The sequence below is a fragment of the Scyliorhinus torazame genome, chromosome 10 (genome assembly GCF_047496885.1).
Source record: "Scyliorhinus torazame isolate Kashiwa2021f chromosome 10, sScyTor2.1, whole genome shotgun sequence".
NCBI classification, from domain to species: Eukaryota; Metazoa; Chordata; class Chondrichthyes; order Carcharhiniformes; family Scyliorhinidae; genus Scyliorhinus; species Scyliorhinus torazame.
In genome coordinates, this window is record NC_092716.1 from 222,374,319 (window position 1) to 222,397,660 (window position 23,342).

The window sequence follows — 23,342 nt, forward strand, 5'->3', positions numbered from 1 at the left end:
CAGCATGTGTTGCCCATCCCAAATTGAGGAAGTGGTGGTGAGCTACCTTTCAAGTCAGGATGGTGTGTGACTTGGAGGGGAACTTACAGGTGGTGGTGTTCCCATGCATCTGCTGCCCTTATTCTTCTAGGTGGCCGAGGTCGTGGGTTTGGAAGGTGCCATCAAAGGAGCCTTGGTGCATTGCTGCAGTGCATCGTGTGGTAGGTCCACTCAGCTGCTACTGTGAGTCAGTGGTGAAGGGAGTGAATGCTAAGGTGGTGGATGCAGTGTCAGTCAAGCAGGCTGCTTTGTTCTGGTTGGTGTTGAGATCTTGAAAGTTGTTGGAGCTGCACTCAGCCAAGGGCATTCCATCAAACCCCTGTCTTGTGCCCTGTAAATGATAGAACGGATTTGGGGAGTCAGGAGGTGAATTACTCGCTGTAGAATTCCCAGCCTCTGACCTGCTATTACAGCCGCAGTATTTATATGGTTGGTCCCGTTAAGTTCCTGATAAATATTTAATTAGTGATAGAATCATGCTTGAACCCTATGCCACTAAGAATTAGGTCAATATTGTCTAAACTCAAGGCATGAAAGATCATTTCATCCTATCAGTTAGGTCTGGATTTAATCCCAGTCATGAAATAAAAGTTACACTAAAGCCACTTAACCCACAAAACCGTCCACATTCCCAACTTTGTTCTTTCGCGGCAGCTTAGAGATCTTGCCAATTAAATTAAATTCATAGCTACAAACACTATCAATAAGAAGCACTGAGCAGTCTTTTGTTGTCAGGAATTTCCTCTCTAAGGCAGAACCTATTTAGTGTCTTCAACATGTCAAACTTTATTAAGTCATGGCAATATTGATGACGTTTACTTTGATTTTGAAAGTGTAAGCGTGTTTTCTTTATTCCTTTGTTAGAATAAGACTCGAATAGTCCTCATTGAAAGCTACTACAACCTGCATTTTATGCTACATTTCAAATTTCTTCAGCTATTGAAGCATAAGTTGTTGCATTCAGGGCAGATCACTGATTGCAGAGGAAAAAAAGGCTTAAAAAATTTCTTGCAGTATTTTGTGTTTACACTTGTCCCAATACATCCGACAAATTTATGCAAATTAATTTAAATTGACGCCACAATAAATTTTGGTTCATTGATTCTTAATTCATTTACAATGGGTGCTGGTCAATAAGCAAGATCGTTGTTGAAGAACTCCATCATTTGAAGCTAGGTTGTTATATTGGTAAAGCTTGCATTTTAATTTAGCTAACTGAGCCATCCCCCACTATTTACTTCCCGGGATCACTATTAACCAGAAACTTAACTGAATCAAGCAGATAAATACTGTCAGAGGCTTCGAATTCTGAGGCGAGTAACTCACCTCCTAACCCCCCAAACCCTCTCCACTATCTACTAAGCACAAGTCAGGAGTGTGATGGAATATTCTCCACTTGCCTGGATGAGGTGCAGCTCCAACACACAAGAAGCTCGACACCCATCCAGGAGAAAGCAGCCCTCTTGACTGGCACTCCAACTGCCATCTTAAATATTCACTCGCACCATCTCCATTGCTCTCTAACTTCAGTGTGTACCAGCTACAAGATGCAGCACAGTGACTCATCAAAGTGTTTCCAGACAGCACCTTCCAAATCAATGACCTCTACCACCTAGAAGAACAAGGCCTGTGGGTGCATGGGAACACCACCACCTGGAAGTTCCCCTCCAAGTCAAACACCGTCCAGTCTTGGAAATAAATCACCATTCCTTCACTGTGTGAGTACTTTCACCACACAGACTGCTGGAGTTCAAGAAGGAAGTTCACCATCATCTACTCGAGGACAATTAGGGATAGACAGTAAATGCTGCTCTTGCCAGTGATGCTTACACCCCATTAGTGAATTTAAAAGAGTTAGACGGGCAATAAATGCTGTCCTAGCCAGCAGCGCCCACATCCTGTCGATGAATTTTTAAAAATCCTGGAATTGCTATCTTGAGGTCTTACTTTTTATTTTGCTCTGATAACTGCTGAATCTGAATCCTATTCCCTATTCGATCCGCCTCTTTCTGCATGGTCATCAAAATCTGATCTGTTATTTTAATTCCTATGATGCCTGGGGCACATCACACCGTTTAGGGCTTACATTAACGGTTACTAATGCAACTATCTGCTTCTCTTGCTGTCAAAGCTCTTATTACCATTGCATTCTCACCCTTTACTCTGCTGTCTTGGACAAATCATTCCTTTGCTCTTCAAAGTAATTACAGTTTCATTGATGAATTTATGCTTTAAGTGCCTAGTTTGGAGCCCCAAATATGCTTGAAGGTAACAAAATCCTTCAGTATTTTCCATCCAATAGCTTCCCTTCCCAAATTCTCATTAAGGATTCTTAATGCACCTGGAATGAAAATTCTTAAAATCTACTCTCAAATGTGTGTGTGAGTTTGCAATCATGTTTCACTCTTCATGGCCTCACTCCCAGGAGTAGATCGACCTTGTGTTCAACTTTTATAAATGCAGATATCAATCTTTCGACATAGGTCTACTGCGTGAGTGAGAAATAACCCAGAAAGTTGACTGAACCGATACTTTTTGCTTCAACAGGTATTTCTAGCAGTATGAACTTCGACGAGGAAGAAGATGAAGAAGATGAAGATAGCTCCAGTTCTTCGCAATTGAACAGTAACACCAGGCCTGGCTCTGCTTCCAGTAAAAAATCTAATAAGGTGATGACCAGAAATCATTTGTTCAAAACTTAAGAGAGTGGAAAAGCAAAAGAACGGAGTAGGGTCCAAACATCAGTACAGAAATCTCTCCATCTCCAAGCTAGTGTTTCCTTTCCATGTGTAACTTTGCAGGCTTCTCTTACCTCCCAAACTGACTACATCCTCATTTGCAAGGCCTTTTTAAAATCCTTCATTCCAGTTAAAAGTTGACCCAGCTGTTTTTGGTGAGTGAAAATGTAACTTAGCATTCCTCTGTTTTTGGTCCCATCAGCTGTTACTCCGATCAATGGCTCCTTCTGTCCGTTGAATGTAAGGATCCTGTTTGGCATTAATTTGAATAGCGGAGGTTGACAGCATTCAACTGCAAGTGATTCAGCACAAACTGTGAGCCTCATTCAGAGGGAACGTGCGGCTGTGAATGATTGAAATGGTGCAATAAAGGATGGCACAATTACTTCTGCTGCATTTTGCATCTACAAACTGTCTGCTTGGTTACTGCAGCTTCAGCTAGCATCTGAGTATTTTCAGTGCAAACTTTCTGTTTCTGAACTGAATAAACTTTAGAGTGACCACAAATCCCCGGCTTTTACAAAGAACTGTTGATAAAGGCCTCATATTTAGTCAGCTTTCTAATTTCTGTGGTGATGCTTCCTCTGTCACAAGTGTCAGTAACACTAAGGTTCATTGTGTGAGGTCATGGTTGGTAATCATTTTCCTTGGATAATAAACATCTGCAGTGTTCATTAGGGCAGACTCACAATATCTGCACAAAACCAAAATGTCACTTAATGGCTAAATGCAAGTAATGGACAATAATAGTTTGCAATGGGCTCCACTGGTATTAAAATACGAGAATCATACTAACCCTAAATAGCCCTTGACACAGTCACCCACACAATCCTCTTCCATCATCCAGCTGTGTGGGACTGCAATTGTCAGGTTCCATTCTTACCGTTGATAAAGAGTCATCCAAACTCAAAACGTTAGTTCCCTTTGCTCTCCACAGATGCTGTCAGACCTGCAGAGAGTGTCTAGTATGTTCCGTTTATGATTCAGATTTCAGCATCCGCAGCAATTTGCTTTTAGATCATAAACCATAGCACAATAAAATATAGAAGCAGAATTAGACCATTCGGCCCATCATGTCTGCTCCGCCATTCAATCATGGCTGATATGTTTCTCATCCCCATTCTCCTGCCTTCTCCCCGTAACCCCTGATCCCCTTATTCATCAAGAATCTATCTATCTCTGTCTTAAAGACACTCAGTGACTTGGCCTCCACAGCCTTCTGCGGAAATGGGTTCCACAGGTTCACCACCATATCGCTGAAGAAATATCTCCTCATCTCAGTTTTAAAGGATCATCCCTTCAGTCTGAGGCTGTGCCCTCGGGTTCTAGTTTATTCTACTAGTGGAAACAGCCTCTCCACGTCCACTCTATCTAAGCCTCTCAGTATTTTGTAAGTTTCAATGAGATCCCCCCTCATACATCTAAACTCCATTGAGTACAGACCCAGAGACCTCAACTGCTCCTCATATGACAAGCCCTTCATTCCTGGGATCAAGATTATGTACCTCCTGTAGACCCCTTCCAAGGCCAGCACATCCTTCCTTAAATACGGAGCCCAAAACTGCTCACAATACTCCAAATTGGGTCTGACCAGATCCTTATGTAGCCTTAGCAGGACATCCCTGCTCTTGTAATCTCGCCCTCTGAAAATAAATGCTAACATTGCATTTGCCTTCCTAACTGCCAATGAACCCGCACATTAACCTTAAGAGAATCCTGAACAAGACTCCAAGTCCCTTTGTGCTTCTGGTTTCTGGAGCCTTTCCCCATTTTGAAATGGGGTAGGCAGTGGCGCAGTGGTGCTATCTTATTTAACCTCCTGTACGCCATCTTGCCAAAGGTCTTCTGTAAATCCAAAGAGATCACGTCCACTGGCTCCCCTTTGTCTAACTTCCTTGTTAACTCCTCAAAGAACTCTAACAGATTTGTCAGGCATGACCTCCTCTTGACAAAGCCGTGCCTACTCAGCCCTATTTTACCATGCACTTCCAAGTATTCTGCAAGCTCAACCTTTTATCTCCATTCTTACCTATCCAGTTGGAACCAGAAATCCATCTGCAATAACTCCTCCTCCTAACATCTACACAGTTATCTCTGGAGTCCTCCAAGGATCTATCTGTGGCCTCCTCCTAGTTCTCATCTATGTGTTACTGCCGAAGACATAATGCTAGATCCTACATGTATGCTGACACCGTCTAACTTTGCCTCGCCACCATCCCACTTGGCTCCGAAAATGTTTCTAATTTGTTCCTCTGCTTACCATGCATCTATTACTGGATGAGCAGAAATTTCGTCTGACTAAATATTGAGAAACAAGGGGTGGGATTCTCCGCCCCCCACCCCCCCCCCCACCCCACCCCCCGGCCGGGTCGGAGAATCGCCGGGGGCTGGCGTGAATCCCGCCCCCGCCGGTTGCTGAATTTTCCGGCACTGGATATTCAGTGGGGGCGGGAATTGCACCGCGCCGGTTGGCGGCCCCCCCCCCGCGATTCTCTGGCCCGCATGGGCCGAAGTCCCGCTGCTGGAATGCCTGTCCCGCTGGCGAGAATCAAACCACCTCTCTTACCGGCGGGACAAGGTGGCGCGGGTGGTCTCCAGGGTCCTGGGGGGGTGCGGGGGCGATCTGGCCCCAGGGGGTGCCCTCACGGTGGCCTGGCCCGCGATCGGGGCCCACCGGTCCGCGGGCGGGCCTGTGCCGTGGGGCACTCTTTTTCTTCCGCTTTCGCCATGGTCTCCACTATGGCGGAGGCGGAAGAGACCCTCTGCACTGCGCATGTGCAGGGAATGCCGTGAGCGGCCGCTGACGCTCCCGCCCATGCGCCACACGGCAAAGTCATTTCCGCGCCAGCTGGCAGGGGACCAAAGGCCTTTCCCGCCAGCTGGCGGGGTGGAAATCAGTCCGCCGCGGGCCTAGCCCCTCATGGTGAGGGCTCGGCCTCCCAAGATACGGAGAATTCCGCACCTTTGGGGCGGCGTGATGCCGGACTGATTCGCGCCGTTTTTGGCACCGGTCGGCAGACATCGCGCCGACTGCGGAGAATCCCACCCCAGAAGTCATTGGGCGCGATTTAACGGCCTCATTGTGCTTGCCTTTGTGTCGGGACGAGACTATTGAATCTCGCAAAAGGCCTCTTGTGAAATTTGCGACACTCCAAATGCCTCACGAGATTTAACTAAGTCTTGCGAGATGTCACAATCTAAATTTTGCTCACACTGGGCAAGATCCAGAGCAGCATTTTTAAACGAGCCATTAGTCACATTCGAATATGCATTTGCCGAATTCTCCCGGCACCCGGGATGAAAGGCCGTGCCTGGGAGACCTCGACCCGCGTTTAGCAGTGGTTTGTGGACCAGTCGTACTGGTACCTGGAGGAGTCTCCCAGGCCAGTAGAGACCCCCGGGTGTATTGGTTAGGACAGGGTGGCACTCTGGCACTCCCCCTGGCACCCAGGCACCTTGGAACCACCAGCCTGGCACCATGGCATTGCCAGGGTGCCCGGGTGGCAGTGCCAGGGTGACAGTGCTAGGGTGCTCGGGTGGCACTTTGACACTGACCGGGATCAGGCCGGGGAGAGGGGGGGCCTTAGTAGGTGGGAGGGGGTGAGGGGGTGTTCCCGGGGGCCTCCCCGAGGTTGTGGGGAGGGGGGACAAAATCAGTGGGGTTGGGGGGGGGGGGGGGGGGGGGGGGCTGAAAGCAGGGTGGGGGGGGGAGGGAAAGTTTGAGCAGCCAGACAAAAAGTCACGCCAATCTCCGGGCAGCATTTCCTGCTGGGCTCGCCAAGCAAATGACTCTTAAGTGCGGCCTCGACAGAGAAAAACTCCCTGAGACCAAAAAAAACAGCAAATTACCATTGAATAGCTAGCGGGGTGTTTCTCGACACTGCAGCCGTCCAGAAACACCCCGCTAAATGCGCCCAAAACCAGACATAGATTTTGTTTCTGGTTAATCCCACCCATTGTCTTTGGTCCCACCATCATATCTGCTCCCTCATCACCCAACGACATTGCTCACCATTGCATCTGTCTGATGTTAAACTGTACATAATCATGTTGATGTATTTGTCACTGAGATAAGCTTCCAATCTCATGTCTTCTCAGTTACCAACACTGCCATTTACACCCCTGTAATATCACCGGCTCCATCCTTGCTGAATTCCATTGTTGCTGAAATCCCCCTCCAACCCGTTATTATGTCGAAACTTAGTGGGCAGCACGGTAGCATTGTGGATAGCACAATTGCTTCACAGTTCCAGGGTCCCAGGTTCGATTCCGGCTTGGGTCACTGTCTGTGCAGAGTCTGCACGTTCTCCCCGTGTGTGCGTGGGTTTCCTCCGGGTGCTCCGGTTTCCTCCCACAGTCCAAAGATGTGCAGGTTAGGTGGATTGGCCATGATAAATTGCCCTTAGTGTCCAAAATTGCCCTTAGTGTTGGGTGGGGTTACTGGGTTATGGGGATAGGGTGGAGGTGTTGACCTTGGGTAGGGTGCTCTTTCCACGAGCCGGTGCAGACTCGATGGGCCGAATGGCCTCCTTGTGCACTGTAAATTCTATGATCTATGATTGACTTTTGGTTTGCTCTCTTGCTAGGCCTCCCACCTTCCACCCTAAATAAAGGAGCTCCTTCAAATCTTTGCTGACTGTATCCTAACTGATGCTAGGTCCTGTTCACCCATCATCCCCTACACTGGACCCTGGTCCAGCAAAACCTCAATTGCAATTCTCTTCCTTCTTTTCCAATCTCGCCACGGCCTTGACCATCCCTATCTCTGTAACCTTCTCCAACCGTATAACCCACCACCGTCTTGGCACTCTTCCAGTACTGACCTCTTGCAGATCCACAGTTTTAATCCTCCACCATTGATGGCAGTGCCTTCAGCCACCGAGACCCCAACCTCTAGAATCCCCTCTCTAAACATCTCTTTCTCTTTATGACTTTTACCTCCTTTAAAACACTCTTAAAACCTGTCTCTTTAACCAAGCTTTTGGTCATCTGTCCAATTATCGCCTTATGTGACATGATGTCAAACTTTGTTTGATAACACAGCTGTGAAGCAACTTTAAGACGGGTATAGATTCTACACAAATGCAGTTGTTGTTGTCACTGTAGTATGGAGGATGCTGAGATTCAAATAAGATATTTAACTGAGGCCCCATATGATCCTTCAGCTCCTTGTAAATATCCCATGGCAACGGGAATATTGGAGCTTCCATAATGTCCCAGTCAACATTTACCCTTCAGCAACATCACAAAACAGATTATCCCATTGCTGTTTGTGGGACCTTGCTGTGTATAAATTGACTGCCGCATGTCCGGACATTATATCAGTGACTATACTTCACTGGCAAACATTGGCTGGGAAGTGTCTTGGGATTTTCTGAGGTTCTGCAGAAAGGCACACTACCAGTCCTTCTCCAATCTGAACAACAACCATAAATTGTTCCATGTCCATCAGCTAATTTCCTGTTTGACTTGTCTTATCCTGTCCAGATTTAATGGGACCTAGGGCTGAATTTTAAACTAGGGGCAGGGTTCCTGCCTCGCCTCCCCACTCCCCAACATGGCTGGCTGACCCCACAGCTGTTTAAGGCCACTGGGCTGCCTAATGGATTGATCCAGGCCTTCCGTGCCCATCATACAGGAAGTCGCGCCTCCAGGCGTTTGTAGCAAAAAGCAGAATATCTGGGATCTGGGATTAGTGCACCACCCGAAGCTGCAGATTGGCTGTCCGACCTGTTGGAATTCCTCCAATTGGAGAAAATAAAATTCGCCATTGGTAGGTCGGAGGAGGGCTTACACAAGACATGGAAACCATTCACCAGCTTCTTCCAAGACCTGTTCGTAGCCAGCAGCAAATAGACCTCAGTGTGTGGGGGGGGGGTTGGTGGCACAGACCACAGGCACACCACAAAAACGTAAAGGAAGGAGTGGGAGGGATGGAGAGGAAAGGGAGCAGGAGGGAAGGGGGGAGGCAGGCGGGGAGAGGAGGGGGAAGGAGGGCAGAAACTGGCGAGGCAGAAGGTAGGTGGCAGAGTCGCAGAGGAGGGGCCTGGAAACAGGGCCAGAGCGTGACAAGTCACAGCACAGCTGTACATACACGTGTCGCATTCTGTACAGTGGGTTATCAAACCACCCTCAGATGGGAATTTGTAAAAATACAACTTTGATCCGGCAATGATAACCATGTACCATAAAACACGAAAATCAATAAAAACATTTTGTTATATGTCTGTGATTTGTAAATGTGTAAGAATTCTCAGTAGCTCCATTATCATGTCAACAGTTTATTGGCTATCGTTTTCTTTTGGTTAGCTCAACCTCTGACACTACCAGAAACCCATCGTCATGCTTAAGAGTCTCCACATCAAGCTAGGGAGAGTCACTTAGGTAGAGTAAATGTTTGCCCAGCATGGACACCCACGCCATAGGGACACCTCTCACATGTTCGAGTTCATAAAACTAAGGTGCAGGTTGGAAAAATATCCCATAGATACAGCAGCCAGTCCTTCTTCAAAGATATCGGAATTAACTATTTTTTGCTGGTAGTTTGTTCCATTAATCTACAGTCATGCAGGATGCTGAGGAGGTCGTGGATAGCACGTTTAACGAATTGGTCACACCACAGATTAGGATTGCTGAGGGAGAAAGGGAATGGGTGACCATAAAGCAGAGAAAAAAGCAGGAAGACAGTGCAGTTGTCCCCTGCGGTCATCTCCCTCCAAAACAGGTATACCGTTTTGGATACTGTTGGGGGAGATGGCTCACCAGGGAGGGCAGCGGTAGCCAGGTTCATGGCACCGTGGCTGGCTCTGCTGTACAGAAGGGCGAGAAAAGGAGTGGAAGGGCTATAGTCATAGGAGATTCAATTCTAAGGGGAGTAGATAGGCGGTTCTGTGGTCGAAAACGAGACTCCCGAATGGTATGTTGCCTCCCAGGTGCACGGGTCAGGGATGTCTCAGATCGGCTGCAGAACATTCTGAAGAGGGAGGGTGAACAGCCAGTTGTCGTGGTGCATATAGGCACCAATGATGGCGGGGGAAAAACATGATGAGGTCCTACAAGCAGAATTTAGGGAGTTAGGAGTCAAGTTAAAAAGTTGGACCTCAGAGGTAGTAATCTCAGGATTGCTACCAGTATCACGTGGTAGTCACAGTAGAAATGAAAGAACAGGCAGGATGAATGCGTGGCTTGAGAGATGGTGCAGGAGGGAGGTGTTCAGATTTTTGGGGCATTGGGACCGGTTCTGGGGGAGATGGGACTACTACAAATTGGACGGTCTACACCTGGGCCGGACAGGAACCAATGTCATTGGGGGTGCTTTTGCTAACGCTGTTGGGGAGGGTTTAAACTAATGTGGCAGGGGCATGGGAAACAAACGAGGAGGTTAGTGGACAGTAAGGCGGTAGTAACTAAAGCCTGGAAGGAACTAGATCATGAAGTCAGCGTGACTAAGGGGAAGAGTAGGCAGAGAGCAGATGATGGACGCAAAGGGACTGGTGGTCTGAGGTGCATTTGTTTTAATACAAGAAGTGTAGTAGGTAAGGCAGATGAATGTAGGGCTTGGATTAGTACCTGGGAGTATGATGCTATTGCTATTACTGAGACTTGGTTGAGGGAAGGGCATGATTGGCAACTAATTATCCCAGGCTATCAATCATTCAGGAGGGATAGAGAGGGAGGTAAAAGGGGTGGAGGAGTTGTATTACTGGTCAGAGAAGATATCACAGCTGTGCTGAAGGAGGGCACTATGGAGGACTCGAGCAGTGAGGCGATATGGGCAGAGCTCAGAAATAGGAAGGGTGAGGTAACAATGTTGGGGCTGTACTACAGACCTCCCAACAGCGAACGTGAGATAGAGGTACAAATATGTAAACAGATTATGGAAAGATGTAGGAGCAACAGGGTGGTGGAGATAGGAGATTTTAATTTTCCCAACATTGATTGGGATACAATTAGTATCAGAGGTCTAGCTGGAGCAGAATTTGTAAGGAGCACCCAGGAGGGTTTTCTAGAGCAGTATGTAAATAGTCCAACTCAGGAAGGGGCTACACTGGACCTTGTGTTGGGGAATGAGCCCGGCCAGGTGGTTGAAGTTTCAGTCGGGGATTACTTTGGGAATAGCGATCACAATTCCGTAAGTTTTAGAATACTCATGGACAAAGACGAGAGTGGTCCTAAAGGAAGAGTGCTAAATTAGGGGAAGGCCAACTATACCAAAATTCGGCAGGAGCTGGGGAATGTGGATTGGGAGCAGCTGTTTGAAGGTAAATCCACATTTGATATGTGGGAGGCTTTTAAAGAGAGGATGATTAGAATGCAGGACAGACATGTCCCTGTGAAAATGAGGGATAGAAATGGCAAGATTAGGGAACCATGGATGACAGGTGAAATTGTGAGACTAGCTGAGAGGAAAAAGTAAGGTCTAGGTGACTGAAAACAGACAAAGCTTTGGAAGAATATCTGGAATGTAGGACCAATCTGAAACAAGGAATCAAGAGGGCTAAAATATCTTGAGCAAACAGGGTTAAGGAAAATCCCAAAGCCTTTTATTCATATATAAGGAGCAAGAGGGTAATGAGAGAAAGGACTGGCCCACTCAAGGACAAAGGAGGAAAGTTATGCGTGGACTTAGAGAAAATGGGTGAGATTCTTAACGAGTACTTTGCATCGGTATTCACCAAGGAGAGTGACATGACAGATGCTGAGGTTAGGGATAGATGTTTGATTACTCTAGGTCAAATCGGCATAAGGAGGGAGGATGTGTTGGGTATTCTAAAAGGTATTAAGGTGGACAAGTCCCCAGGTCCAGATGGGATCTATTCCAGGTTACTGAGGGAAGTGAGAGAGGAAATAGCTGGGGCCTTAACAGATATCTTTGCAGCATCCTTGAACACGGGTGAGGTACCGGAGGACTGGAGAATTGCTAATGTTGTTCCCTTGTTTAAGAAGGGTAGCACGGATAATCCAGGTAATTATAAACCGGTGAGCCTGACATCAGTGGTAGGGAAGCTGCTGGAAAAGATACTGAGGGATAGGATCTATTCCCATTTGGAAGAAAATGGGCTAATCAGTGATAGGCAACATGGTTTTGTGCAGGGAAGGTCATGTCTTACCAACTTAATAGAATTCTTTGAGGAAGTGACAAAGTTGATTGATGAGGGAAGGGCTGTAGATGTCATATACATGGACTTCAGTAAGGCATTTGATAAGGTTCCCCATGGTAGGCTGATGGAGAAAGTGAAGTCTCATGGGGTCCAGGGTGTACTAGCTAGATGGATAAAGAACTGGCTGGGCAACAGGAGACAGAGAGTAGTAGTGGAAGGGAATTTCTCAAAGTGGAGAACTGTGACCAGTGGTGTTCCACAGGGATCCGTGCTGGGACCACTGTTGTTTGTGATATACATAAATGATCTGGAGGAAGGTATAGGTGGTCTGATTAGCAAGTTTGCAGATGACGCTACTGGTGGAGTAGCAGATAGTGAAGGGGACTGTCAGAGAATACAGCAGAATATAGATAGATTGGAGAGTTGGGCGGAGAAATGGCAGATGGAGTTCAATCCAAGCAAATACGAGGTGATGCATTTTGGAAGATCCAATTCAAGAGCAAACTATACGGTAAATGAAAAAGCCCTGGGGAAAATTGATGTACAGAGAGATCTGGGTGGGCAGGTCCATTGTACCCTGAAGGTGGCTGCGCAGGTCGATAGAGTGGTCAAGAAGGCATACGGCATGCTTTCCTTCATCGGAAGGGGTATTGAGTACAAGAGTTGGCAGGTCATGTTACAGTTGTATAAGACTTTGGTTCGACCACATTTGGAATACTGCATACAGTTCTGGTCGCCACATTACCAAAAGGATGTGGATGCTTTGGAGAAGGTGCAGAGGAGGTTCACCAGGATGTTGCCTGGTATGGAGGGCGCTAGCTATGATGGGAGGTTGAGTAGATTAGGATTATTTTCATTCGAAAGACGGAGGTTGAGGGGGGATCTCAATGAATCTACAAAATCATGAGAGGTATAGACAGGGTGGATAGCAAGAAGCTTTTTCCCAGAGTTGGGGACTCAATTACTAGGGGTCACGAGTTCAAGGTGAGAGGGGAAAAGTTTAAGGGAGATATGCATGGAAAGTTCTTTACGCAGAGGGTGGTGGGTGCCTGGAATGCATTGCCGGCGGAGGTGGTAGAGGCGGGCACGATGGCGTCATTTATGATGTATCTAGACAGATACATGAATGGGCAAGGAGCAGAAGGATACAGATCCTTAGAAAATAGGTGACAGTTTTAGATAGAGGATCTGGATCGGCGCAGGCTTGGAGGGCCAAAGGGCCTGTTCCTGTGCTGTAATTTTTCTTTGTTCTTTGTTCTTCTTTGATGGAAAATCAGTCTGCATTTACAGAGTGCCTTTGCCCTGTTAAATACAAATATTCACAAAACCGCGGGCCAAATCCATTGGCTGCGTTGTTTCTGGTGAATGCAGCCCATGGAGATATTGTCCCATTTCCCAATTACAGAACACAATGTCTTCCTGTTTTCCAGGAGGCAGCCTCAGTCTCAACCCCTACAGGAACTGACGCTCTAATAGATGTGGATGACCTTGAGGAGTTTGCTGTGAGACCCGCTCCACAAGGAATCACCATTAAATGCCGAATCACAAGGGATAAGAAGGGAATGGACCGTGGAATGTATCCTACCTACTACCTCCATCTGGAAAGGGACGATGGGAAAAAGGTTGGTCAATTACATATATTTTAACACATGTTCCAAATCGTATATTCTGAGTTCAAGTTATGGAAATCTAAAATAGATTACTTCATGTAGAGTACACTCCTTATAATTAATTAATATATATATATTTATATATGTTTATGTTTTCCGATATATATTGTTATGGGCGAGGCCTTTTCAGAACCCCAAAATGTATCATGGAGTTCAACCAACCTCTCCCTTTAATGGATTTGTTGCTTTTCCTAGCACACGGCTTTTTCCCTAGGTGTGGGATTACAATTATGGACACGTGGGTTTTTAAACACAAAACACTGTTTATTCCATGAACTCAACTTAATATCTTAAATAAACATTGGATCTCTGAACACCCCTTACTTCAAAGATAACTCAGAAAATATTGCAACTGTAAATAATTCCTTAAAATGTTCCTTCAAACTTCCAAGAGACTTAACACCTTTAAAAAAAATTACATCAGGTTAAAGGCTTCACTATTGTAAGTTTAAATCACCCAAATGATCTAGAGATAGTCTTTCATGGCAGAGATTCAGCTCACTGCAAAACACAGACACACACCCAGCTCTTTTCCTCCAAACTGAAAAACTAAACAACTGCAAAATGGCTGACCTGACCTCAGCTCCACCCACTCTCTGACATCACTGTTTTCTTAAAGGTACATTGCTTAAACATCCATGTCTTAAAGGTACACTCACATGACAATATATTTGTACACACATTAGGAGATATTCCATGCCCATTTTGGCTCATTTTTGTTGTAAACTCAAGAAGGCCCCAAATATAGGTTAAAGTCCACATATGTCCAGGGCACGATCTACCGTCCAGCCTGTGTTAGCAAAGTAGCACACCGTGCAGCGTGACCGGTAAATTCCAGGAGACCCTGCTCCTGGGAACTACCCATTGTGGGTGGGATCAATGTTTGGAAAATCTGCATATTAGAGCGAGACAGCTAATCTCACTCTAACATTCAGTTCTCTGAGATAACCAAGGCGATGGGATCTATCCCCTTTGCCTTGGAAGCCTCGAGCGAGCGTTATTCAGTGCTGGGAACCAGATGGAATGGCACTCATGGGGGGCTTCCAGGGCATCAAAGGCCCCCAGATACTTCCCCTGTGGGCAGGGTGGCACCCTGGCACTGCTGGTGCCAGCCTTGGTGTGAGCCTAGCACTGCCAAAGTTCTCAGGTGACACTGCCAGGTTGGCAGTGCCAAGACGCCAAGCTTCCATTTTTTTCATGGTGGTGATTGGGCCCGGGGGTGCCTAATGCACATGAGATGGGGCACGGGGCTGCTGAGGACCCCCTTATAGGTGATATAGGCTTTGGGGAATGTTATACTGCATTACAGGGCTTTTCACAGTAACTTCATTGAATCATGCTTATGACAATAAGCGATTATTATTATTATTATTATTATTATTATTATTATTATTATTATTATTATTATTATTATTATTATTATTGTTATTACGACAACTTAGTCTCCTTGGCATGACTACAACTTAGCCTTCTTGGCTCCTTCTGCAGGAAGAATGCATTTCAATTGATGTCTAATTTTGGTATGAGGACTTCATTGCAATTATCCCTTGTGTTAATTATTTTGTTTATTTAAGTTTTTAAATACTCACCAATGTTCTTTCCTCCTCTCCTATATGCAATGATTCTTGCTGGTATTCAGTTTGAACAACGCATGTCTTTCAATTTTTCATCTAAGTGGATAGTCCTTGATTGCCAGACAGACTGGGTGTGTACCTGAGGGTGGATTATAACTGAGAGTGGGTGTTGGGCGGTAGTGGAGCATGTAAAACACACTTGGTGTCATCAACTTGAGGCCTGGGTTATCTGAGGCTTCAGTTGCCCTTTACCAGCCAGCTTCTTTCCCAAATAGATCGTAGAAGACATCTGGCTGGCTTCCTTGCAAGGAATAGCCAGCACAGATGCAGTGGCCATTTGTAAGTATTAAAGTAGATCACAGGAATGGGGAATCAAGGCTGTTTGTAGAGTGGTAATGGGGAACTTGGAGCTGCAAAGATATAAGTTTTTGTCCCAAAGCCCAGAGGACCACTCCTACTCTTACTATCCCCGTTAAGGAAAGTTCCTGATTTAGCTTATATCACTTCCTCCTCTTTCCTACCAGGTTGCACTGCTATTGGGATGTTCATGACATTAAAGGACCACGATTAAGGATCTTGCAATCCTGAAGTCAGGCAAAATCATCAGCCACCTAAAAAAAGGTCCCAGTAAAGGAGGCAGATGAATTGAGAAGAAATGGGGTCTTAAGTCTTTGCACATCATTTTAACTAAGACCGGTATTTTGATGCAAAATCCTACGAGAGTCCGAAATCGAGAATCTTGCCAGCGTGATCTTGTTTTCATATTTTCCCTGTCCCCTTTGCAGGTGGTGTAATGAGGTTCCCACCTAAAAAGGCCGGGAACCTCATTTAAATAAATTATCATTGCATTAAAGGGCTTCCCGCCACATGTTTCCGCCCCATTAGGATCTCACCCCACACCTACATGATATCACATTGGCGAGGTTTGCAACAGATTTTTTTAAATGGGAACCAGGCGGAGGGAACCCACCAAGGGATCCCCAGGAGTGGGGGAGTGGGTGGGGGGGACTTGCCGAGATAGTAACCTGGAATTTCCCACGGTCAAGAAAGTGGTTCACCACAAACAACTTTCTCAAGAGAAATTGGGTATGGGCAACAAATGCCTGCCTATCCAGCAATGCCCACACCCCGTGAAAAAACTTTTAAGAATGCTGTCCTTACCAGGGACACCGAATGAATGAATAAATAGACAAAATTGTTCAGCTCTGGACGACATACCACAGTCATTGTAATGTGCAGGCAGCATTACATTTTCCAGCGATTTGCAATACTTTGAACTGGAACAAGTTAACCACACTTTGTAAAATCTGGTTCAATTTCAAGGTTGCCTAATTTTTCTCATACCAACATATGTCATTGTTTTTTTAATAAAACCTTCTGTGTAAAATAACGACAGGTAATGATTTTTAGAGTAACAAGTATTGTATTAGCTCTGAGAAGTGCCTTGTAAAGTGTGTCATTCCCATGATTTTGCATTGTCAGAAAGGGCTTGGATTTGGTCTTTAATCAATGGGGGTAATCATGAATACATTTAGTTGTGTTGTTGAGTTGGTGGTTCAACCAAATTGAGTTTTCCGACTGGGTAAAGATTTGTTAAAAAAATCGTTAAAAATTTTTAAAAATTCTCCTTGGACCTTTTAACAACATTTTGTTTCATCACCAATCCAGGTGTTCTTATTGGCAGGACGGAAACGCAAGAAGAGCAAAACATCAAATTACCTCATCAGTATCGACCCGACTGATCTATCTCGTGGTGGAGAGAGTTTTATTGGCAAGCTCAGGTAAACCATTATCACAATTATGAGTGCTGAGGAATTCTGCAGGGAAGCCTTAAAAGAGCTGGAGGGAAACACTGTGTAGCACAGTGGGTAGCACTGTTGCTTCACAGCGCCAGGGTCCCTGATTCGATTCCTGGCTTGGGCCCCTGTCTGTGTGGCGTCTGCATGTTCTCCCTGTGTCTGCGTGTGTTTCCTCCGGGTGCTCCGGTTTCCTCCCGCAAGTCCCAAAAGACATGCTGTTAGGTCATTTGGGCATTCTGAATTCTCCCTCAGTGCATCCGAACAGGTGCCGGAATGTGGTGACTCGGGGCTTTTCACAGTAACTTCATTGCAGTGTTAATGTAAACCTACTTGTGACAATAAACATTATTATTATAACATCCAGCATTTATTGAACGGCGCATGCAGTAAGATACTGTAATGCATCTATTAAGATCAAACTGAGTGGTACTTTGGTTGACTGTTCCCCAACAAGTAAACCTTTTCCATCAAAGAGCAAAGGAGAGTGCTGGGTGAATGGTGCAGACACAAACAGGAAGAATTCTGGCTTCACTACATGACATTGAGGATGTTCTCACTGCCACCCAGGGCGGTATTGATCCCCAGGATCTGGCTTCTGTGCTACATGTAACTCTCCTGCAGTGACTGTCAATAAGGTTGTTCTCCTCTCCAGGTTCCAAAATAGATCAAAGCACTTTCCATGCTGCAGGCAGGAAACATTTGCACTGACTCTGGGCATATAAACAGTTTCTCACACAGCATCATTAAAGTTGAACTTACTATTGAATCCATTGGGCATCCAGCAGTGGATGTGCACAATGGCCAGCTGCACAATGTGTCATTTAGTCAGACTGAGACTACTGGAGGCTACATCAGTTCAACTCAGTATTGGCATCCAACGTAGGCGCAATAGAATGAAACCCAGGGCGGGGTGGGGGGGGGGGGGGGGGGGAGTAGATTTTAAAGAATGGTGAAAATTATTTTTACAGACTCGGTTATCTATTTTTTTGATGTGGATTCAAGTTGAATTGAAATACTAATGCAACAACATTTAGTCAGCAATGAAAGGAAATTAAACCTGTTGAAAAGTGTATGGGGTTCTGTTCTTATTCCCATTTTCCAGACTAGTTTTGCTCTCCTCCCATGTTGCTGTCTTGGATGGGAAACCCTCCCGGCTCCTCGGGGGCAGCTTTGGAAGCAGGGGAGTCAGCCGAACATCAGACATTCCCATCAGGATGGCTTCCAAAATCAAATATTTTCCAGAATGGAAAGACGAGAGGTGCGGGAATGCTCCTCCTGCCTATGCGGCAGTGCGGAAGAATGTTGCTGCCACTCCATTCCTGACAATCGGCCTCCTTCCTGCCTCCCATTCAGGCCCCTCTTCCACTACCTCCTTCCTCCAACCCTTCCCATGATCTACCCGAGGATTCACAGTGGTCTGGAATTGAAATCCTCATGAAGTTCCCATCGGGTGAAGACCAGCGAGTATCCGCAGCTAACCTGTCTCATGTGAATGAGCCTGGATATTGGGTGTACCTCAGGCCTTCTTGACCCGGTGCAGGGATCAGTCTGATTCCAGCCTCATTATAGGATTGAGCACACTGATTAGGCTGAATGCAGTGCTGAAGGAGGGCGGCAGTGTCAAAGGTGCTGCCTTTCACATCAAATTGAAATCCTGACTTTCCAATCAGGGAGATGTCAAAGGATCCCTCAGACAAGAGCAAGGATTATCCTTCTTTCATTCACTCATTGACTTTTAATGGATCATTTATGTGCAGCTCCAAAAATGTCTCGGCTGTTATTTCTTGGGTGTAAAGTGTTTTCGATATTAATGAAAATGTGCCATAAACAAATAGGGTTACTTTCTTCATTTTCTGGTGGCAGTGAATTATTTACATAGCTGGGTAGATACCTCTTTGGTAATTGTTTTTGGGTACTGGACTATCTTATGCAACCACCAAATTAATATCCCAGACAAAAAAAATTCCCCTGTTGTCAATCTGAAGGATAGGGGTGGGAGCCTGTCAATCTTTTCCATCAATCCAATACAGACATCTGCCCTAGTTTCCAGGCCCATAAGCATCAAAGAAAGACCCAATGATCTGTTTCCAGACAGCCCCATGCCCCGAGGATTTTGCAAAATTCAGCAGATTCAGGGGGTGTCAGCGATTCCCAAACAGTTGCTAGAATCTTTGCCCGGGGAATTTTGGAATTCTTGTCCGTGTAAACGCACTCATGGCACATCTAATCGAGAGGGTTGCTAATTTGTTTCGTTTTGGAACGTCTCAGTGGTTGTGCAGTTATTAAGTGCAAACTGGACATTTAAGAACTGCTGTCCTGTTCAACTATGAATTAAATTTGGGTGATTGGGGTTCACAAAACTAAGCGGTTCCTCAGTCTCTCTGTCCCACAAGGTTTCTGCCCACAAGAACTATACAAGTCATTGGTGAGACCGCATCTGGTGTACTGTGCACAGTTTTGGTCCCCTTATTTGAGGAAAGATGTAGTGGCATTGGAGACAGTTCAGAGGAGATTCACTAGGTTGATTCCAAAGATGAGGGGTTGGTCGTATGAGGAGAGATTGAACAGTTTAGGCCTATACTCCCTAGAGTAAGAATGAGGGGAGATCAAATTGAGATATACAAGATGATAAGTTATGGATAAAGTAGATGTGGAGCGGATGCTTCCTCTTGTGGGGCATTCCAGAACGAGAGGTCATAGTCTTAGGTTAAGAGGTAACAAAACAGCGTTGCGGAGAAACTATTTCTCCCAAAGGGTTGTAAATTAATGAAATTCGTTACCCCAGAGTGCACTGGACGCTGGGAAATTGAGTAAATTTAAGAAGGTGTTAGACAGATTTTTAATTGGTAATGGGTTGAAGGGTTGTGGAGAATGGGCAGGAGGCTGGAGTTAAGCCCAGGATGAGATCAGCCATGATCGAATGGCGGAGCAAACCCGATGGGCCGAATGGCCTAATTCTGCTCCTATATCTTGTGAACTTATTAACTTGTGTGTATCTCGGTTCTTCACTCCTTTTTACTTTGCACAAGATCTAATCAAGTGTTCATTGAATGTCCTAATAAAATTTCTTACTGAGCAGAGGTCCTTTTACTATGAAAGTCAGGTATTTAAATCAACTCATTCTAGGCTCAAAGGGCCGAATGGTCCTCCTCCTGTTTCTATTTTATATGTAAAAAACCTTTGTGGATGATACATGCACTACTGCCACTGTGTGTATACCTACAGCACACGGATTGCAGCATTTTGAGAAAGCAGTGGAGGCAGCTCACTACCTTCTCTCGGGCAGTTAGGGATGGACAATAAATACTGTCAGCGTGGTCCACATCCCATGAAAGAATAAAATAAAATTCCTTTTCATGGATTTATTTAAATCATAATTCTCATTTTTTAATCTTGAAGATTTATTCTGTTGTGCGATATTTTGAACTTGCTGGAAATTGAAGTCAGTGGTGATTTGGAGTGTGGGGGAGAGCAGTGGTTTTGCACCCTCCATCAAGAACTAACAATGATGTCACTTTGAGGCTGCGGGGGAGGGGGAGTTCCTTTAGGGGGCGCATGCGGTCGGTGCCGGGACCCAGGACCCCGTTTTCCACGACATAGCCGAGGATGGCTAGTGTGGAAAACGCATTTTTCCTCATTATAGGTCAGGTTGAGGGCTCGGGCGGTTGAGGAACTTTTCGAGGTTTGCGTCATGGTCCTGCTGGTCATGGCCGCAGATGGTGACATTGTCCAAGTACGGGTATGTAGCCCGCAAACCGTACTGGTCCACCATTTGGTCCATCGCCCTTTGAAAGACGGAGACCCCATTTGTGACGCCGAAGGGGAACCTGAGGAAGTGGAAGAGTCGGCCGGCTGCTTCGAAGGCAGTATAGGGGCGGTCTTTTGGTCGGATGGGGAGCTGGTGGTGGGCGGATTTGAGGTCGACCGTGGAAAATACTCTGTATTGGGCGATCCGATTGACCATGTCTGCTATGCGAGGAAGGGGGCACGCATCAAGCTGCGTGAAGCGGTTTATGGTCTGGCTATAATCCACGACCATCCGTTTCTTATCTCCAGACCGGATTACCACCACTTGAGCTCTCCAAGGGCTGTTGCTAGCCTCAATGACCCCCTCTCCCAGTAAACGCTGGACCTCTGACTTGATAAAAGTCATGTCTTGGGCACTGTACCGCCGGCTCCTGGTGGCGATGGGCTTACAGTCGGGAGTGAGGTTCGCAAATAGTGAGGGGGGTGCAACTTTCAGTGTCACAAGGCTGCATACCGTGAGGGGGGGCAAGGGTCAGCTGAACATCAGTGTCAGGCTTCGGGTGGCTGCACTGGAAATCCAGTCTGAGCAGCATAAAATTTGAAACGGGCGTACTTGGCGCGCTGGATCGAGTGATCCCCGATACAGTACCCCTTGATTTGTACCGAGTGGGACCCGGATGCGAGGGCTATGGTTTGGGATGCGGGATGGATGCGCAAGGAGCAGCGCCTTACCATTTCTGGATTGATAAAGCTCTCCGGAGTCGAAGAGGCATGCAGTGTCGCGCCCGTTGACTTGGACCTTCATCATCGAGTTTTGCAGCTGTTTTGGCTGAGTTTGGTCGAGGGTGATCGCTCCCACTCGCGGGTAGTCCGAGTCCTCAGCCGAGTCGGACTCGTAAAACGGCCGCCGCCGTCGGTTGCATGTGTCGGGTCGAGAAGATGGCCGCTCCCATGATTCGCACGAGGCTGATGACGCGTCAGAAGGGGGCGTGTCGGGTCGGTGCGCAGCCGCATTGCGAGGCCTGCGGGCCCCAGAACCTGATTTTCAGGCTGGCTGTTCTTTGTTCTTCTGGCCCCTGGGCCTGGCCAGGCAGACCCTCGCAAATGTCCCTTCTTCCCGCAGTCGCTGCAGATCGCGGAGCGGGCTGGGCAACGTGGGCGTGGATGATGGCCCTGCCCACAGAAGTAGCATGGTGTGCCCCCAGGATGAGCGGGTGGCCGCGCGGCGCAGGCCCGTAACGTGGCTGAGTCTGAGGAAGTCCGAGGGGGGCTCGCAGAGTCCACGGGATACATACCCAAATTATGTCGGGCCACCTCCAGCAAGGAGGCGAGCGTTAGAGTGTCCTGGAGGTCTTTTGCCCCGTTTTCGAGCAGCCGCTGCCGAATGTAGGTCGAGCGGATGCCGGACGCAAAAGCGTCTCTGATCTGCAGGCTCATATGGGTTTCGCCTGTCACATCCTGGTGGTCACAATCCCTGGCAAGCGCGGTGAGGCACGATCAATTTGGCTGGAGACGAAGTTGAATTCAAACTGAGGCTTTATTAGTCCCTGAAGTGTGGCCTCCTACAGCAGCTGACGAAATGGCTGCGAGCTGAAGGCCACGTATATTTATAACCCGGCTCCTGGGCGGAGCTAGCATGCAGGGGCCCAGGTGAACCTGTAGTACCCTTAATATAGGAACACAGTGGTTTACCACACTCACACCCTGTTAAAATTGAGTCTGGCGGGAGGGGGGGTGGATAACTATATACAATTCGCAATCTTTAATATTTACAGAACAGTGGAAAAAAAATGTCTCTGGTCATCCGGTGGGCCGGTCAGAGGTTCAGCCGGTCCGGCGCCTTGATCGTCCTCTGGGATCGCCGAAGTGGAGCCGGCGATGTTGGTGCTGTCGTGGTCGAAGTTGACTCCGGGAGCGTGCCAAAATCCTCTTCTTCAACGGGGGTGGGTAGGGGGAGGACGGACAGTCCTAGGTGAGGTGATGGGGGCGGCGGGGGGGGGGATTGGAGGGTGGCGACGGGGGTGGTGTGGGGGCGGAACCTGCTGGTGCCAGGTCCCTGAGGGAGACGGTATCCTGGAAGCCATTGGGGAATGCCACATAGGTGTACTGTGGGTTTGCGTGGAGCAGGTGCACCCTTTCCACCAACGGGTCCGCCTTGTGGAGCCGCACATGTTTACGGAGAAGCACGGTTCCCGGAGCTGTGAGCCAAGTTGGGAGTAATACCCCGGATGTGGACTTCCTGGGGAAGACAAAAAGACGTTCAGGCGGTGTACTGTTAGTAGCAGTGCAAAGTAATGAGCGAATGGAATTTAGTGCATCAGGAGGACCTCTTGCCAGCGGGAGGCCGGGAGATTTCTGGACCGTAGGGCCAGTTGGACGGCCCTCCACACCGTCCCATTCTCCCTTTCTACCTGTCTGTTTCCCTGGGGGTTGTAGCTCGTCGTTCTGCTGGAGGCGATACCCCTGCTGAGCAGGAACTGACGCAGCTCATCGCTCATGAATGAGGGTCCCCTGTCACTGTGGATGTAGGCGGGGAAGCCGAACAGAGTGAAGATAGAATTAAGGGCTTTAATGACGGTGGCAGACGTCATGTTGGGGCATGGGATGACGAAGGGAAAACGGGAGTATTCATCGATCACACTGAGGAAATACTTGTGTCAGTCGGAGGAGGGGA

The 23,342-nt window shown here is 47.1% G+C and overlaps 1 protein-coding gene across 6 annotated transcripts in view; it reads left to right on the plus strand.

The window, feature by feature from the left end:
* The window catches only part of tub (TUB bipartite transcription factor), a 589,124-nt gene that overhangs the window by 522,549 nt on the left and 43,233 nt on the right, over positions 1-23,342 (plus strand). For all 6 annotated transcript variants that reach the window (XR_011933096.1, XM_072466438.1, XM_072466434.1 and 3 more), the window contains 3 exons: positions 2,587-2,708; positions 13,309-13,500; positions 16,791-16,903. Coding sequence is in view for 5 of the 6 variants with exons in the window: in XM_072466438.1 (XP_072322539.1) it covers positions 2,587-2,708; positions 13,309-13,500; positions 16,791-16,903 (427 nt within the window). In the remaining variant the exon portion in view is untranslated. The remainder of the gene's footprint in view (positions 1-2,586; positions 2,709-13,308; positions 13,501-16,790; positions 16,904-23,342) is intronic.